The sequence below is a fragment of the Pelophylax lessonae genome (genome assembly GCF_965119305.1).
Source record: "Pelophylax lessonae genome assembly, chromosome: 12".
Lineage (NCBI taxonomy): Eukaryota > Metazoa > Chordata > Amphibia > Anura > Ranidae > Pelophylax > Pelophylax lessonae.
The window spans coordinates 50,610,503-50,630,870 of NC_138779.1; the positions used below are offsets into that span (position 1 = coordinate 50,610,503).

Below are 20,368 nucleotides of genomic sequence, written 5' to 3' on the forward strand. Positions count from 1 at the left end.
ATTGCAATGGGCCCTCTTACCAGTCCCCGAGATGCTGCAGTGACCTTTCATTGTAGAAGGGGGGGCCCTTGGTCTCTCCTTGAAAGCCTCTGGTGATCAGCTGTGGGAAGCAGAATGTCAATATCAGGGGTCATGCTAAGAGATCATTAGCAATAGCAGTAAGGGTAAGTGAGGTGCAGAGTCTTAGTACTAACGTGCTCACAAGAGCTACTGGTGGTGGAGATGGGTTTTGCCATTGGTTAGTAAAAGGATCGCCTTACCAGGAGATGAGCAAGCCAGGGTCCAGTAGCGGATATAGCAAATAAGGATCAAACAGAAGCATGGTCTGCAAAAAAGCCAGGGGTCAGTAACAAGTGGTTGCAGGTTGGGATCAGGCAGAAACATAGTGGATGAACAAGCCAAAGGTCAGTAACGAGTGTTAACAAAAATATGAATGGCAGCACGGAAGACAAAAGCTAGATCTTGGCTGAAGAAAGCACAATAATCTGGAAATCAGGAAGTGCAGAGACATGGCTTAAATCAGGAAGTTCATGAGAGGAGCAAAGAGTTCAATAGTCAGCAAAAGTCATGGCACAAGGCAGGGGTGTCCAATGGATCAGACAGGGTGCTGTCCAGCATCTCAGGTAGCTCACAGCGACAATAGTCATTGCCAAACAGAGCAGAGGTGCCAGGTTCAAGTCTAGGCCCTGACACAGAGGGTAAATGGACTCTCCAGTCCACCTGTATGCAGGTGCTGTGATGTGGGCAGAGCTGCCCTGCACCTTGGTGCCCTCACTCCTTGTCTCAGGCTTCGATCACCACTAGTATGGTCTCCTGTTGGCAGACGAATATGCAGACAAAAGTGCTTTCTCTATAACTGTCTCAGTGCCAAGAGGAAGAGCTTTTACAGGCAGTTTAATGAAAATCATCTCCCCACTCCTCTTGCTGTACAGTGCCTGTTATTATTATTATTATTATTGGGATTTGTAGTGTAAGCAGTCTATTTGTCCAATTATATGGCTGCCATCTCAAACTACAACTCCCAGGGTTCCCAGCGCTCTCCATAAAAGTCTTTCACCCTGCTGGCCAGGAAAGAATGGTGCAATATAACATTAGTATCTCAGTAGAGGGAAAGAAGAATAAAAGGCAATGTATTCTTTATATTGTTGTAGCTCAGCACCTTGCTACACGAGGACTTTTTTTGTAAAATGTCATTCATTTGGAGGTTACATCTACTTTAAATAGATCACATCTACTCCAACACACCTTTGCCTACATCAATGCGTTTTGGTATTTCACAACGTACGGCAATGTGGGCTTTCCTAACACTAACACGTAACGTGTGTCAATGCGTGTATGCTAATGTATTGCAACAGTGTTACCACAGGACAAGAGGGCATATTTATCATGTGGCTGGGGGACAACAGTAGGTCAACAGATGGTTTTGCCTGTGGCAGCATTCTTCTTTAGGGGAATTTCCTTGGCAATAATTGACAGTTAATAATAGTGATACATACTGACCTTATCAGCAGTGACTACAGATGGGTGGTAATATGGCTGTTCATTACTATATTCTAAGCAATGTATCAAAAAAAATAAATCCTATGGTTGTCGCAGCATTTTCAGTATTAATCGTAGCAGGAGTTCTGTTGCAGTTTTGGCTGAATCTACGAAAAGCTCCTTACTGCATTGTAATTAGAAACAACTGCTACAGGTTCGTTTTATAGCGCTCCCTTGTGTGCAAACTGCAGCTAAATCCACCTTTGACCTTGGCCAAGGTCAGAGCACTGCCCTCGAGTCTGATATAACTTTGTCTCTGGAACTCGGTGACCTAATTCAGAACTGCCGGCATCTAGAGCACTTCAATTCCCCTCGTCCCCTATCGCATTGCCCGCACACCTTATCTGCTCTGCACTTGGACAGACCCTCAGGTGCGCTGAAGATTAACAAGGTTTAGTAAAAACTGATCATGAATAAAACACAGGCGACATTTCCGCTGGGATCCAGGCAGGTGATAAGAATCTTAAGTTCAGGGCTGGCTGCCACCGAATAAATATGAAATCTTTGTTTTGCCGAGTTTAGGCCCCGAGGCGGCACAATCTGGGTGGCAGCAGCTAATTATTCCACTATTATGCTGAGAACCTGCCATGAATCCTGGCAGGGGCTATTCCACGGATAAGTACAGTGCTATTGAAAGCATATGGGAGATATGCTGTTTTTAGTTCACTGGAATTGATGCAAAAATGATGAGGGTGGGGGTCAACTGTGTGCAAACTCACAGGATCACTCCATCTATAACTGATTTTTCTTTGTTTTTGGTGAATACATAGGAAGTTACAGGGAATATGGGATAGGTGTGAAAGTGCACTTAAAATATATTAAAAGCCCAAACTATTTATTCTTGTTATTTTTTATATACTTTAAAAAGCTTAAAACCAGGAATTTGCTGCTTGACTTGTGATAACTAAAATACTTGCCATCTATTATGCACATATGACATTTAGGATTCTGAAACTGACATACTTAATAGCCTCATAGAAAGGTGAACATTACCGTGCAAGTAAATGAGAAATAAAGAAATCTGAAGGTGTCATTATTATTATTAGTACAATATGATATCATTTTTCCTTCCCGTTATTGTTTAATGATCTGGTCTGGATAATGAAGATGATGGGTAATCATTCACAGCCATAGGAAGCTAAACAGACCATATGAAACCCGTGGAATGTAGATTTCGTGTCAGCTCAGATAAAGCTTAGTGTGATTAATCACAGACAAGAGTTTCAATCTATTGAGCAAGCATAACTGTATATTTTCCTGTGATCACTCATAGGCCTGGCTGAGCCACAGTAAATTCGGGTGCCTTATTGACAATGAGAACACTGGCCTTTTTAAAATGTGGCTGTTTTTTTCAGCCAGAATCAGAAAATTCAACCAATAGGGTTGATTTACTAAAGGCAAACAGGCTGTTTCCTTTGCAAGGGTATTTTCCCCAGAGTGATGAAATTTCACTTTGCAAAGAATAAGCAAGGAACCAAGAAAATTAAAAAACAGTATTTTTACTTGCACATGATTGGATTATAGAGGGAAGTGAGAGAGCAAATTCCCTTGCAGTGAACCGCCTACTTACCTAAAGTAAATAAACCCCAGTGTCTTTACCTCCCATGAGAGAGCATCCAGTGTGCAGTCCACCAGACATCCTCATAAACTTTGTATCTGTTATCACTTCCCTCTAACCTACTATGATAAATAATAGCGGAGCATACATACATGCTCCCTTGTTACCTCCTCCTATTCTCGTCTTCAGGACTTCTCCCAATCCTCTCCCAGCCTTTGGAATGCCTTACCCCAAACTTTCTGACTATCTCCTACTTTTAACATTTAGACGATCCCTGAAAACCCTTCTCTTCAGAGAAGCCTATCCTGCCTCCACCTTTTGAATCTCTTGATCCTTCCTCTTAGAGTGTAAGCTCTATTGAGCAGGGCCCTCTGATTCCCACTGTTTCAAAATGTATTGTATTCGTACTGTCTGTCCTCATGTTGTAAAGTGCTTGGCGCTATACTGTATAAATCCTGTATAATAATAATGATAACATAGATCAGGCAGAGAGAGGCACGTTCTATCATATTATGAAAGCAGAGTCTTTATATTTGCAATAATTTATTAAAGAGAAGGATCCCACTAGCATGTATCTGCTATAATGGAGTGGATTTTTTTCCCTTCTGTTGCTTATGACTATTAAACATAAAGAATGAAATGTACCATAACGTAAAACAGGTTGATATACTGTAGTTATAAAAAGATCACATTGCCGTGAGCTTCCAGTGGGTTGAGGCACATTCACCACCTTTCCAAATTCTTCAGTGGGATATGTAAGCCTCAAAAACGTTCGCTGTTTTCACAATGCAAGCAATGCTAAGCCTTCCAGCACTGACTGGTTTAAAAAAATTTCAGTTTCAAATAAAAAAATATCGATTTTTGGGACTTCAGTGTGGAAAGCTTCCTCTGTCCCAATAGGAAGCTTCACAGTACCTCCCTCTCTCCCTTACTCTCTACCATTGCTAATCAAAGAGGAAGGAAAGAGGGGTAAGTAGAGAGGTGACACCCACAGGCAGCTTCTTTTGGACCTGAGCCCCCTGCTGACCTAATGGAGCCTAGTCCTGGTATGGGAGTATTGCCTTTACCCCACTATTGGCTGCCCTGTTGCTGCATATTTCATGTACACTCTAAAATCATTAACTGTGTAGGCTGGATTTGACCCCCTACACCCAGATTAACTTACCATATGTAGCGAGCGGTGGGTGAATTCAGTGGAATCCACCATGAAAAGTGGTCAGACAATATTTTTTAAAAAAAATAAGTTTTCACATATTTAAAAACACTGTTCATTATAACATGTATAGTAAATTTTACTTCCAACTGAGTGGTTTGATTAATTTGCTGTCTTTTGTGCTTTTTTTTCAGAATTTGGTCTGGCTCTGGGATTTATGTCGAAGGACAAGTTTCGTAAAATGTCTGAAGGTGAGTTCCATTTTGCTTACTGTTTGCTGGGGACGGCTGGGAGTCTTTGGTCTCATGCACACAGCCTGAAAAATGCCACATTTAAAGGCATTTTTCTTTATTTTAAATGCCTTCACCAGCCAATGTGTCCATGCACATTCATATTTTTGAGCAGCATTCAAGGGTGGAAAACAAATGCCCCACACCTGCATTGGAAAAGAAGCCTATTGGCATAATTTACACACACATATTCACAGTGGCTAAAATACTGGCAAATAGAATGAGTTTACACTCATGTGCTTGTAAACACGCTTGTAATTACATGCCATTTTTTACTTTTGATGCTTCTGCTTGTTCCCTGCAGAAAGATCCAGCATATATAGGAGGATTTTAATGCACCCATGTCCATAAAGCCTTAGGCCTCATGCTCAGTGGACATTTTTGCAGCTGCTTCTAGGGACAGGTGATTTTCCTGCCTATAAACTCCCCTCCATGGTGTCCTATGTGTCCATGCACACATAGGCTTTTAGCAGCGGGGCATTTAGAGGCAGAAAAAAAAAAAAAAAACAGTACATCCAGGAGCAGCAGAATTTTGGCAGAAAAAATGCTTGACACTGCTAAACGCCGCTAAATGCTAGGCGAATTTAGCGTGTCAGCTTTAATTCATTTTATTGGACAGAATACATTATTATTCTGGCCAAATAAAATAATTAACACCCAAGCTGTAAACAGGCCTGAAAGCTTTAGATACTTTTACAAGTGTCAGGCAAATGCTGCTGCCAGGAAGAAAGGCTTCTAGGAGAGTTTGCTAGACGTCCTGTGTGCATGAGGCCTTAGGCCCCTTTCACATACGGTCCGTTCAGTTCTTCAGTTCAGTCACGTCAAAATGTATCAGTTTCCATCCGTTTTTCATCCATTTTTCATCCTTTTTTTCGTCAGTTGTCATCTGTTTTACATCCGTTTTTCGTCAGTTGTTATATGTTTTTCATCCGTTGTCATCTGTTTTTCATCCGTTGTCATCCGTTTTCATCTGTTGTCATCCGTTTTTCATCCGTTGTCATCCGTTTTGCATCCGAACCGTTTTTTTGACGGATGAAAAATAGGGCATTCATCAGTTCAAAAAAACGGACATTGACGGAAGCGGATGAAAACGCATGTTAACGGATGATCATCTGTTGTCATCCGTTTTTACATAGAGATACATTGATGTCCGTTTTTCATCCGTCAACGGATGGATGAAAAACGGACAATAGGACCGTATGTGTGAAAGGGGCCTTATAGTCAGCTACAACCTCTAGATTAGTCAAATATACAAAAGTAGATGAGCATCAAATTTTTTTTTTATACTTTTTTTTTTCATAACCACACGACTTCTGGAAGGTTTTACCCCCTTCATGATCAGGGCATGTTTTTATATTCAGCACTGTGCTACACTGTATGCAAATTAAATTTATATTGCTTTTCCCACACAAATAGAGCTTTCTTTTGGCGGTATTTGATCATCACAGTTTTTTTTTTTTTTTTTTAAATAATATAATGAAAACAGACCAACAATTTTGGAAAACAAAATATGTTTTACTTTCTGTTATAAAACATATCCAATTAAAAAAAACTTAAATCTAATTTCTTTATAAATTTTTGCCAGAATGTATTTAGGTACATGCCTTTGGTAAAAAAAAAAAAAAAAAAAAAGAAAAAAACAATCCTAATAAGTGTATATTAATTGATCTGTGTGAAAGTTATAGCATCTACAAACTATGGTATATATACTGGAATTTAGGCAGCTAAAAGACCCTATACTGTAATGGCTGTGATCAGCGTTTTATAGTGACACTGTGATAGGGTGGCGTGCAATCTGGCGCTAACAAGCACTGGCTGGGAGGGTCACTAACTGACAATGACATCAATAGTAAAACTAATACAGTGATCAGTGATAATACTGTACACTGACACTGTACTAATGACACTGGCTGGGAAGGGGTTAAAAGCTAGGAGCAATCAAGGAGTGAACAGTGTGCCTAACAATGTGTAATGTGTGCTGCTTTTACCTTCTGATCTGACAGGGTTTTTTTCCCCTGCTTTTTGCTGTTCCCTTTGCACAGAGTTCAGTGTTTTTGTAAGCACAGAACTCTGTGTGAATGGACACAGCTGATCAGCAGGTTTCAGCTAAATTTATTGGCTTAAATCTGCTGCCAAACTCAAGCTGTGTGCATTAACAGCACGGGTCTGCAGGGGGAGCGTACCCCAAACCCGTCAGAGGGCTGGCTACATACATGTCATGACTTTGCCTGTACCTGCCGCCGGTTCACAGTAAATTTACTGTAAGTGGTCGGCAGGTGGTTATGAAACCGTATCATTTATGTTTTGTTTTTTGCAGAAAAAAAATCAACATAGAAACATATGAAAAATACAATCTTTTTATAAATGTTTTCCACCCAAAATCTACAGTTTTCACCCAAGATCCCCCCCCCTTTTTTTTTTTTTTATTGGATTCAATTGAAAAATGTGTGAATTCTGGAAAATTCCTGTGGGAATCTTGCGTGAAAAAAAAGATATCGACCCTAGTTCAATAGTGACCTTCAACCCTATTGCAGACAGTCTTGTTTTGAAGCAGCCTACATATTTTCCTCAGGACATAATCTATTTTGAGAAAGGGTGTAGAAAACACTGGAGGAAAGGAGCAGTCCACCAAAAGCCAGTCATACATGGATTTAAATTCAGCCAGTGCAGCAGAGTCCAGCTAAATTTCGATCCACGTATAGGTAGCCTGTTGGAAATTTTTCTCTTGATCAGTGCAGACCAGTGTATTATTACGGCAGTATCAGAATACGATAGTGCAGCGGGAGGAATTCCTTCACCCACACTGAGCGTGTGGATGAGGAAATCAAGGCATTTTCTTTTGTTCAATTTGCTGGTTGAGCAAAAAAATGGCTCATGTTTGGCCAGCTTAGGACAAGTATTTTTGGGAATAGATTGAGTACAATGATCTAATTCACCACAAGGCTTTTCAAACTTTTTGGAGACTCCAGCAGTGAAATTTCACCGACTCTTTCCCACCTGTCCTGGATTATAAAATTAACTTAAAAGTCTAACAGTTAGGACTTGTTCAAATGGGCATACTTAAAGTAGTTCTAAACCCTTACTTATACCCAGCGAAGGGACTATCCTCAGGTGGTACACAGAGATAAAACAAATCCTCCTATATAAGTTCTATCTATCTGTCTGTCTGTCTGTCTGTCTGTCTGTCTGTCTGTCTGTCTGTCTGTCTGTCTGTCTGTCTGTCTATCTATCTATCTATCTATCTACAGTCTTGGAGGGAGGAGGGAAGGGACACACCCTCCTTTAGACAGCACACAGGAACAAAGCTTAGGTTGTCAGTCAGCTGAAGCTCCCTCCCCTGTCACTTTTTTTCTCTTGGTGTCAGGAAAAACTGTCAGAAGTAATTCATGAAAGCAGAAGGAAAAGCAGCAGACAGAAATGACACTCAGTGCTCTGGATTGAGATAAGTACACTTATAGAGGAATATGCTTTGTTCCTCTTTCATGTCTGAGGTTTACAACCACTTTAGGAAAACATCTATGCAAAGAGCTGTGTTTGCCCACATGGAATGCATAGGTGTTCTGTGTCTCTGCGTGCAGGCAGTCCCATTCATGTTTACTTTGATACAGCAGCTGTACAGACGCAGCCACTGGTCCCAATTTGATAGCCATGCAGGTGCACACGTGTGTCCCTGAACGTAAACTGTCTGTGTTTGGAGATAGGCAATGCCACAGGCATGGCTGTCAAATCGGGACCAGTGGCTGAGTCTGTGCAGCTTAGTAGACATTAATGCTGTATTACTTTCCAATAAAAGCAAACACAGGCAGCCCTTCCCACGGATGTATGATTAAGAGCGCCTGTGTGAACTAGCCCTTATGGTAGAAACCCCAGTGGAAGCAGCAGACCCAGGAACTTAAGCTCAGAAATGTCAGTATCAGAATTCCATATAGATAGAATAGAACCCTGGTGCCCAACCTACGGCCCAGGGGCCCCATGCAGCTCTTTTGTACATACAGTCTGTGTTTAATACTTGATGTCAATGAATGAAAATATTATTTTAGATTAGCTCTAGTTGTTAAATGCTTTGGTTCTTTCTTTAATGCTATCTTACATTTTCTGTGCTGTCCATCTTTTTTCTCTTTTAATGTTTTTTCCTCTGATCCTCTCCTTTTTAAGTGGGTGGTTGAGAGCATTGATTTGTAAGGGGGCTTTAAAAACAGTAATTTCAGGCAATCTCATGTAATGTGTCTCCGGTGTATAACTAGATATCTTCTGAAGCTTTTGTCCAGTCTCTGACCATTTCTTGCTACATGGCTGCAGTCTCCAACCATCACTTGTTGCATGTCTGTTGTCTCTTACCATCTTCTGTTGCATGTCTGTTTTGTCTTACCATCTTCTGTTGCATGTCCCTAGTCTCTACCCATCTTCTGTGGCATGTTTGCAGTCTCTGACCATCTCTTGTTGCATGCCTGTTGTTTCTGACCATATACTGTTCCCTGTCTGCAATCCCCAAAAACACTGTTGTTGAACGCCGAAAGAAGGAAAGCTTCAAGCTATAGTGTAATAAAAAGCGTCAAAGACTCACTGCCACATCCCTAAAATTGTATAAACAGAAGAGAGAGGAGCTCCCCCATGGGACTTTTAAAGCAGCAACAGGAGTATAAAAATCAAATACTGTTTATTAAGTACAAAACCATAAAAGGTGATAAGCATCACAGTATAATTAAGAATAATGACAAAATCATACAATATATAGTATAAGATAGCATCCATAAAGGTCAGAACACAAGTAGATCTCACTGGAAGGAGACCTATAGAGTTGTGGGGTTCATGACAATCCCAACATGTTTTGAAATAGAGACATTACTTCTTCACTGGGGAGTAGGGTGAAGACATTATACAGATATTGTATGTTATTGCTCAGTAACAGAAGAAACCACCTAAGTAGAAGGTGCCCCTCCGCATAAAGAAGCTTCCCAGAGCCGATCAAAAAATTGGGGCAGACATTGAAAAAGGGGGAAGTATATGTCAGCTGAGTGTACAGCTGAGAGCTATATATGAGGGCTCACGAGGATCCCAAAAGGAGAGCAGGGCGTTTTTCTATGATCATTAGTGTGCATAGGAAAGGTATTGGCATTGTTCACAGGTGGATTGATCTCCAAAGAGATCAATCCACCTGTGAAATGTGCCAATACTTTTCCTATGCACACTATTGATCAGAGGAAAAGTCCCTGCTCTCCGTTTTTGGATCCTTGTGAGGATCATATACGGCTCTCAGCTGTTCACTCAGCTACCATATACTTCCCCTTTTTCAATCTCTGCCCCAATTTTTTGGGTGGCTCTGGGATTCTTCTTGATGCGGAGGGGCACACACTATTTAGGTGGTTTCTTCTGTTACTGAGCAATAACATACAATATCTGTATAATGTCTTCACCCTACTCCCCAGTGAAGAAAGAATGTCTATTCTGAAACATGCTGGGATTGTCAGGAACCCCACAGCTCTATAGGTCTCCTTCTAGTGAGATCTATTTGGTTTCTGACATTTATGAATGCTATCTTACACTATATATTGTATGATTTTGTCATTGTTCTTAATTATACTGTGATGTTTATCACCTTTTATGTTTTTTTACTTAATAAACTGTTTTTGATTTTTATACTCCTGTTGTTTAAAAATCCCATGGGGTAGCTTCTTTTGTTGAACGCCTATTGTCTTGAACCATCTCCTGTTCCATGTCTTAAGTCTCTGATCATCTCTTGTTGCTTGTCTTTTGTCTCCTACCATCTTCTGTTGCATGTCCCCAGTCTCTAACCAGCTTCTGTGGCATGTCTGCAGTCTTAACCCATCTTTTGTGGTATGTTTGCAGTCTCTACCCATTTTCTGTGGCATGTTTGCAGTCCCTGACCATCTCCTGTTGCATGCCCGTCATCTCAGACCATATACTGTTTCCTGTCTGCAATCCCAAAAACTCTTTTGTTGCATGTTGTCTTTAACCATCTCCTGTTCCATGTCTGCAGTCTCTTACCTTCACTTGTTGCATGCCTATTGTCCCTTACCATCTTCTGTTGCATGTCCCCTGTCTCTAACCATCTTCTTTGACAAGTTTGCAGTCTCTAGCCATCTCTTGTTGCGTGCATATTGTCTCTGACCATATACTGTTCCTGCTCTGTGATCCCAAAAAACTCTTTTGTTGCATGCTTGTTGTCTTTAACCATCTCCTGTTCCATTTCTGCAGTCTCTGACCATCTCATGTTGCACGCTTATTGTCTCTGGACATCTTTTGTTCCATGTCTGCAGTCTCTGATAGCTTTCTGTAGTAATACATTAACTTAATATTATTAATGGCCCTTTGGAAATGTCAGGGGCCAAATATAGGGCCATATGATAAATAAATGTGATAGAATATGCAGATATAAAAAATCATTAACTGGGTAAACTCTTTACCACAAACTGAAATGGTTTTGGTTGGACCGAGCCTTTAAATTACTTTGTTTTCTGAGGCCCCTTTTTATTAATTCCAGCCCCTCGTGCCACCATCGACCATCTTGCACTGTTTTCAGTGGTGGTTTACGTGAAATGGCATGAATTACAGTAACAGAGACATTTGTCCCCCCCCCCCCCCCCCACTTCTGCTATTCATCACCGTATCAATCACCGAAGTTCAGCCACCACATCCCTATCACTAAGGTACACTCATGCAATTAGCCGTCCTCCAGTCTCTGACAAGTCTTCATTTCCCTCCGTCACTCTTAGGGGCCTACTTATCACACTCTTGGCAATTGCTGTTAAATGTAAGTCTTTTATATTCCGCCGGGCGCTTTGTCAAATGTTTGTTAAAAGGCTGTTTTAGTAACCAAATTGATCCAGCGCGAGAGAGGATACATCACAGGTTCTGCTACCTTTTAATGGACCAACAGGGGATTGGTGAGCGGAGTAGTGTGTTTTCTCTACAAAGCTTTTCCAGTCTCTGAATTTGCGAGACTCTCTTGATAGCCCATTAAAGGCAAAGCAGAAATAAAAGATGGCTTTAAATATTACACAAAATTTGCTACCTTGCAATCAGAAATATAATTTCACCCATTTCCGGCAGATGTCAGGTAATACTTATCTCCATATTAAAATGGTGAAGATGGGTGTGTATTTATGGCTGAGTGCGCCTTTCCACAGGCCAATTATGTTTTCCTTTCATCAAAACAACAACTAAATACCAGCAGGACCATCCAAAATGACATTTGTTGCTTCATCCAAAAATTCTACTGCACAAAGTCTAAAGGCAGTAAAGTAAGTTTTAGGTTTTTTTTACACCAACATTACTCTCTAAAGAGTGATCTGTGTTTGGATTGATTTTCAGATAGCATTTGACAGATGGTGAGGAGGCATTGTATCGCCTTCTCACCATCTGCTTTAACCCCTTGAACCTCACAACAGCATGCCAGAGCCGCATGTGTTGAATGCAGTCGTGGAGCTCCCATATTCAGTTTAAAAAGTAGCTTTAGCTGGCACTATTGCCCACTGAACGTGTCAAGGGGTATCATTCCTGATGTGGTTGCAGCATGTGTACACCCCAGGGCCATTTGTTTTGTAGCTAAAAAGGGAAGTGGTTGGGATAGGGAGGTGTGGGGGTAGAAAACCTGCGGCTCAACTCCATGGTGGTACTGCCCCTAACCAGTAGTGAAGGGGAAGGGGAATAAGCCCTTACTGAAAGGGATTTATGCCTCCCCTCCTATCCCTCTCAGGGAGGAGGCCTTAAAGCGGAATGTCCACTTTTAAAACTCACTCACTGACCTCTGTAGCTGCATGCATCGTGGAGCAATTCAAAGGAAGTGAAGGGAAATCACCCCAATGGGACACAAATGGCAACAAATAAACTGACATGGGTTATGACCCTCCCTTACTCTATCAAAATGAAAAAAAAGTTTTGCTTATAGTTCTACTTTAAACCCTCTTTCCTAGCACTGACGAATCTGCTTGGTTCCCCATGTCCCCCCCTCCAATCAATGACTCAGCAGCCAGGCTCACTCTTTTCTCATCCAGAGGAAGCAGAAAGGTTCTAGCCAGGCCTTAGAAAAGAAAGAGCATACATAGGGATTTGAAGATCCATGGGCTTAGTGCCCCATCCCAGCAGTGACACAGCAACTCGGCAGCTCACAACCCCCCCCCCCCCATATCCACTCACAGAAGTAATTCTGCAGCCTTCAAATAGTAATAAAAGCCAATGTTCATCAACCAGGGTTCCGTTTGGTTCCTGCGAGGAGAGGATCTAGTTTGCCCTGTATTAGTCTCATGAGTTGCCATGGTGCAGATGGACCGGTCCCCAGAACTTTAACAATCAATGAAGTTCTAGAGCCATGCATCGTGGCTTACTTCATTGCTACTGTGTTGGCCAACCTACACCATAGCAACGTATAATGCAGATCCAGGGCAGGCAGTATGCAAGCCTGCACCTAGCATTCAGGGGAGGATAGAAGTCCACCTCCTCCAGACCTGCTCTCCCATGCTGCTGGAGCCCCTGATATAATGTGAGCATTCTAGGATGGTGGACCCCGTCATGGCGGATTCTGATGTCATGAGGGGGGACTCAGGTAGAGGGGGATTACTGATGTACAGGGAGTTCTCTGATGAGATGGGGAAACATTGACATAATGGAGGCACTCTAATGCTAATTTCATTAAGGTGGTTGTACGCATCGTCCTAGGCCCAGGTTTCCCATTAATAAGTAACACATACATTTTAGACCGGGGTGCCTCAAGATTTTTGCATACTTTTAAAGAATTCCACACCTGAAAAAAGTTTAAAATAAACACATATTAGACATCCTGGGAGGGAGGAGCAGGGAAAGCTAAGTTGCTGAATCACAGATGGGAGGGAAAGTTGAGCTGCCGATTAACTGCTGTGAAGGGGGCATATAGGATCTTAAAGTCCCAATGCATGAACTCTCTGATCTACAGCCCGATGGAGCTTTTTTTCATTCTCTTTAAGCCAGTCACACAAGCTTTACATGCTAAATATATGAACAATAATTGGATAAAGAGGGGGGAGGAGTTTTGGAACTTTAAATGAAACGCATGGCAATTGGTCATGGATCTCCATCCTTAAATCTATGATAAGAAGAGAGAGAATTGGGACTTTAAATGAAGCATATGACTGAGAGTATAATCAAAACATGATGATATATTTATTAAATAAAAAACATTGCATTGTTGCATACATGGATGTTTGATGAATTTATATATATATATATATACACACACACATCCTTATCATGAACCCTAATGCATTTCACCGATTGGTGTTTTGTAACCTGAGGTGGTTAGTATATCACCAAGATCATGATGGATTCTAAATCTTAAACAAAACATGGATGTAAAAGAAGCAGCAGGATTAAGGAGCTCAATGCGTTTTGTGGATTTGTTCCCCTTCTTCAGGAGCAGCTGCATGGTACATATCTACAAAAAAAATATATATACAGTATATATATATATATATATATAGTTATATATTTATATATATACCAATGGGTATCAAGATAACCCAATTGGCGGGGTAAAGAAGCAGTATGAAAGAAGGCAATGTCCCCCCCTACATACTCACAAAAATGGCTTCAAGTTCAAACGTGCGATACTAGAGAATGGGAACCCGCAGTGGCCTCCCATTCTCTAGTATCGCACGTTTGAACTTGAAGCCATATTTGTGAGTATATAGGGAGGGACATTCCCTTTTTAGCCTTCTTTCATACTGCTTCTTTCTTTACCCCGCCAATTGGGTTATCTTGATACCCATTGGTATATATATATATATATATATATATATATATATATATATATATATATATTTTTTTTTTTTTTTTTTCTAGATTTGTACCATGTATCCGCTCCTGAAGGAATGGAAGAAATCCACAAAACGCGTCAAGCTCCTTGATGCTGCTTCTATTACATCCATGTTTTGTTTAAGATTTAGAATCCATCATGATCTTGGTGATATACTAACCACCTCGAGTTACAAAATACCAATTGGTGAAATGCATTAGGGTTTATGATAACGATGTATGTGTATGAATTCATCAAACATTCATGTATGCAACAATGCAATGTTTTTTATTCAATAAATATATCATCATGTTTTGATTATACTCTCAGTAATATGCTCCATTTAAAGTCCCAATTCCCTCTCTTCTTGGATTATATGAACGATGTCAAAGCATTTAGGCAGTTATAGAAATAAGGCAAATTCCACAAGTCATATGATGGGCATTTCTTTTATTATGTGATTTATGCCAATATCTCAACCTCTTGCAACCACCTTTTCTATAAAAACATATATCTATGCATTTAAAAGAAATGCATTCTGGGGTTCAGACAGAGAGGGTTTATGGCAGGCGGCTCAGAAAACGCGCCGGACGCATCCAGCGAGGTGTAAACACATCATCTGTTGTATCTGGTTTATTTTCTGGCTCAGTAATAAAGGAGATTTAATTTGCGGTATATTACTATCCACAAGTGTCTTCGCTTCCACGCAGCATTGTCTCCATATTATCCACCCGTAATGGGTAACAATGTATCACACCATGAGAAAACTGGAACCAGGACCCATTCTACAAAGATATATTTTATTTCTAATCCCCCAATTTGGACCGTTTTATGAAACATCTGGTCAGGCCAGCCAGAAGGCAATTTGGTTATCTGTTCCCAGCATGGAGCAAAGAGATGAGTATACTGTATGGAGCACATAGAAATAGCGGGAAGTGACATATACAATAAAATGGTACAAAAAATGTATTGTAGATATTTGGAATAATTTACTGGAAAATAAATCTTGCTCTGATTATTTTCTATATTTATTCTGCTGCTCAGGTCCTCCAGTTTTATTGTATAAGTAGAGTCTGATATTTTTGTTTGATAAAACTGACTTCAGATGCCTTTAGGCACAGGACTCTGCACGTGGGGCTGTATCAAAGAAAACATCCTGTTAGATATGCATGATCCTAACTGACAATCTTCCCCTGTAATAAAATATTCAAATTATTTTTGTTTTTTGCATTTAAAAAAATTATTAACTTAAAAACCCTGGATAACAAAGATACATACTAACTGAGTTTAAAATGTATGTATCCCAAAATTAATGTTTCAGCATGTTTAGCATAATGCCCTGCTGTAACTTTTTTTTAAAGTGATTGTAAAGTCTTTTTTTTTTTTTTTTTTTTTAAATAACAAACATGTTATACTTACCTCCTCTGTGCAGTGGTTTTGCACAGAGCAGCCTGGATCCTCCTCTTCTCAGGTCCCTCCTCTGTGCTCCTGGTCCCTCCTTCCTGTTGCGTGCCCCCATAGCAAGCAGCTTGCTATGGGGGCACTGGAGCTGAGCTGCAGCTCCGTGTGTCCATTCAGACATGAATCTGCCGTTCAGCCTGCCCCCCTCTCTCTCCTGATTGGCTAATTGACTGTGATTTGCAGCTGCGGGAGCCAATGGTGCTGCAGCTGTGTCTCAGCAAATCAGGAAGGAGAGTCCCTAACGTCCGAGGGACTCGTTGATATCACTGGATAGAGAGGGGGCTCAGGTTAGAATTAGGGTGTGCTGGGGAGGGCTGCTACACACAGAAGGCTTTTTATCCTAATGCATAGAATGCATTAGGATAAAAAAACCTTATGCCTTTACAACTACTTGAGGAAAATAGTTTATTTTGGGAATCTGGTACAAAGTTTCTTACCTGGAGATCCTGCCAGTAACAGCGCTTCCAGACCAGTTGAAGGCTGACAGCACTAAAGCCTGGTACACACTAGCATTTTTTTTTTTGTTTAATCCAGCGGGCTGAACAAAATAAAAGTGAAGAACTTGGGAGGAGCCACTGTACTAAATATGCAATGTTAGTGCAGCGATTTCACTGGCTGAGATATTGTGTTCTGACAGGGGGATGCACCTTGCCAGAACACCCCGGTCCACAAAGAGAGCGCTGATTGGATGCCGATTGGCAGACCTTTTTTGGTCATGCCCCTTCGACAGAAGCCAGACGTTCGGCTGGCTTCTGTCAGACCGGCTGTCGTACACACAGCTCGAATGTTGGCTAGTTTCTATTGAACTGGCAGATACCTCTCGATATTCAGCCCGTGTGTACTGGGTGTCAGGGACCAGAGGGGTGAACAGCCGACTCAGAGACAGTTCAGTAAAAGTAAAGGTGGGTACTTTTATTCAGTTTTAAGGGAAACAAACAGAAACAAAACGACAGGCTTGTCTTGAAATACAGTCCCAAACAGAAGTAAAGTACGGTCTCTGCAGAAAACAGACAATACTTCACAGCTCTAACCAGAGCTACCATCATTTACAGAGGTTTAATCTCACCCATCAGGCAACAGTTCACATGTGGAACCTTCCACACAGCACACGGATGTCTCTCTCTCTCTCAGCAAACAGCTCCACTGACACTTTCAGACCAGCTGACTAATAAGCAGGTTTGAAAGGAAAGTACCTACCCCAGTGACTTTGGACTTGATAAAACACAGTGGACCAACACCAGCAGATGTCATCACTGATTGTCGAAACTTTACACTGGACCTCATGCAACTTGGATTCTGTGCCTCTCCACTCTTCCTCTAGACTCTGGGACCTTGATTTCCAAATGAAATGGAACATTTTTCACAGTCAGTGATGATTTGGGGAGCCGTGTCATCTGCTGGTGTTGGTACACTGTGTTTTATCAAGTCCAAAGTCAGCGAAGCCCTCTGCCAGGAAATTCTAGAGCACTTCATGCTTCCCTCTGACCAGCTTTATGGAGACGCTAATGTAATTTTACAGCAGGACTTGGCACCTGCCCACACTGCAAAAGTACCAATACCTGGTTTAATGATCATGTTATCACCAGGCCCGGGCTGCATGTGAAAAGACAGCTGTGCTGCTCCTTGAGCCCACGTTACTCACCCTAACTCTCCGTGGCTGGCCGCAAGCCCATTCAATTGCATGGCCGTCGGCCAGGTGGGCAGAGACTATAGGTCTAGCTGAACGTGAAGGGGGGGAGCTGAGAGGGGATCCCCATCCCTGCATGCTGGGACATGTCACTGCAGCTGCAGACACCACAGACTGCAGGTAAAGCGAGTGCTGCTGCTTTAGAAGTGAGAAGCAGTGGGCTAGGAGGAGGTTTCTGAAAGGAGCTCAGGGGAGGAGATCTGTGGAAATGGGGTGTCTGGAGGGGTGCTGGTGGTTTCTCCAGAAGGCAAGGTTTTGCAAGGGCAATGTGGAGACTGAAAGGCACTGCTGGGGCTTAGAGCGCTCTGGGACACTATTGGGGGCACTGTAGGAGATTGCCGAGTACTATTGGGACTGAGGGCTTTTAATAAGGGTTTGGGTAGTGTGAAATGTTGAGGGGCAAATGCGAACATGTCTGTAGGTCCCGCAATCACACCACACAAGTGAGGTGTCACCATGACCGTCCGAATGAGAGCAAAAATTTTAGCACCAGACCTCCTGTGTAACTCTGAACTGGTAACCTATAAAGCTTTTAAAATGCTGCCTATGGAGATTTTTAGGTACTGTAATTTGGCGCCGTTCTACGGATGGATGCAATTTTAAAGCCTGACATGTTAAGTATCTATTTACCCAAATACAGCTACATCATCTTTTATATTTTTCCAAAACAATTGGGTATTATATTGTGTTTTTGTGCATTAAAATTCATTTAATTGTATTTTTTCCTAAAAAATTGCGTTTGAAAAACAGCTGCAGAAATATCGTGTGACATAAAAATATGCCCACCATTTTATGCTTTAGGGCCTCTTCTAAAAAAGGTGTAGGAGAGGGATGCCAGAATTGGCCTGGAGTGGAAGGGGACAAGCTGACAGTAGGAGAGAGTTTACCTGACCAGGCTGTTGCTGGTCTTTCATTGTCCAGCCAGAAGATGAAGCCGAATATACAGTAACTAAAAGAGTTAAAGAAACCGGTAGTGGAAATGTCTAAACTGGGCCCAAATTGTCTATATTTTGTGTGTCCACCATTATTTTCCAGCACTGCCTTAACCCTTTTGGGCATGGAGTTCACCAGAGCTTCACAGGTTGCCACTGGAGTCCTCTTCCACTCCTCCATGAGGACATCACAGAGCTGGTGGATGTTAGAGACCATCCGCTCCTCCACCTTCCATTTGAGGATGCCCCACAGATGCTCAATAGGGTTTAGGCCTGGAGATGTAATTAGCCAGTCCATCAACTTTACCCTCAGCTTGTTTAGCAAGGCAGTGGTCATCTTGGAGGTGTGTTTGGGGTCGTTATCATGCTTCCCAGTCTCCGAAGGGAGGGGATCGTGCTCTGCTTCAGTATGTACATGTTGGCATTCATGGTTCCCTCAATAAACTGTAGCTCCCTAGTGCCGGCATCACTCATGCAGCCCTAGACAATGACACTCCCACCACCATGCTTGACTGTAGGTAAGACACCATTGTCTTTGTACTCCTAACCTGGTTGCCAGCACACAGGCTTCACACCATCTGAACCAAATGAGTTTATCTTGATCTCATCAGACCACAGTACAAGGTTCCAGTAATCCATGTCCTTAGTCTTCTTGTCTTCAGCAAACTGTTGTGGGCTTCCTCGTGCATCATCTTTAGAAGAGGCTTCCTTCTGGGACGACAGCCATGCAGGTCAATTTGATGCAGTGTTTGGCGTATGGTCTGAGCACTGACAGGCTGACCCCCCACCCCATCAACCTCTGCAACCTCTGCAGCAATGCTGGCAGCACTCATACATCTATTTCCCAAAGACATCCTCTGGATATGACGCTGAATACATGCACTCAACTATCACAATAGTGGACCATGCCGAGGCCTGTTCTGAGTGGAACCTGTCCTGTTAAACTCCTTTATATGGTCTTGGTCACCGTGCTGCAGCTCAGTTTCAGGGTCTTGACAATCTTCTTATAGCTTAGGCCATCTTTATGTAGAGCAACAATTCTTTTTTTCAGATCTTCAGAGAGTTCTTTGCCAATGTTGAACTTCCAGTGACCAATATGAGAGAGTGAGAGAGAGAGAGAGATAACACCAAATTTAAGACACCTGCTCCCCATTCACACCTGAGATCTTGTAACACCACAGAGGTGATCAAATACCACCAAAAAAAGCTCTATTTGTATGGGAAAAAAGGGCAATTTTATTTGGATACAGTGTCGCACGACCGTTGCAATTGTCAGCTAAAGTAACACAGTGCTGTTTTGCAAAAAATGGCCTGGTCATGAAGGAGGGTAAATCTTCCGGAGCTGAAGTGGTTAAAAAATGGGCTTCTCAGTCTAAAATGCCCGGGCCTATTTTTTGTCCCTGTCCAGGCCTGGGTATCACTGTGCTTGATTGGCCAGCAAACTCATCTGACCTAAACCCCATAGAGAATCTGTGGGGTATTGTCAAGAGGAGGATGAGAGAAACCAGATCCAACAATGCAGATGAGATGAAGGCCACTATTAAAGCAACCTGGGCGTTCATAACACCTCAGCAGTGCTAGAACCAATAAGGTTAATAGAAGGGATAATAGGTACCAACATCCAAAACGTCAAGTTATAAAAATGGGGAGGGGGAAGCAGAGACTGTTATCTCCACATAGACAGTCTCAGGGGAAAGGTGAAAGGGAAGTATGGGAATGGTCGGACTTTAACGGTACCTTGGTTCAAAAATGCTCACATGTATTAAATATTACCAAATTTTATTCAAAACAGCATATCTAGATTAAAAGAAACTGACCAATCATCCGACAACAATTCATGTGATATCTGTACAGGTGAATACCTGAATACCTCTTTGTCAAAACAGAGTACAGAAGTTCATGGTCAGGCGTATATTCCTCAACATGTTTCGCTGGGACAATCCGCTTCTTCAGGAGGATAA

General features: G+C 41.9%; 1 protein-coding gene across 4 annotated transcripts in view; it reads left to right on the forward strand.

The window, feature by feature from the left end:
* Positions 1 to 20,368, forward strand: part of KIRREL3 (kirre like nephrin family adhesion molecule 3) — a 1,274,477-nt gene that overhangs the window by 668,639 nt on the left and 585,470 nt on the right. For all 4 annotated transcript variants that reach the window (XM_082273094.1, XM_082273096.1, XM_082273097.1 and 1 more), the window contains one exon: positions 4,445 to 4,501. In XM_082273094.1, coding sequence (XP_082129220.1) covers positions 4,445 to 4,501 — 57 coding nt within the window. The remainder of the gene's footprint in view (positions 1 to 4,444; positions 4,502 to 20,368) is intronic.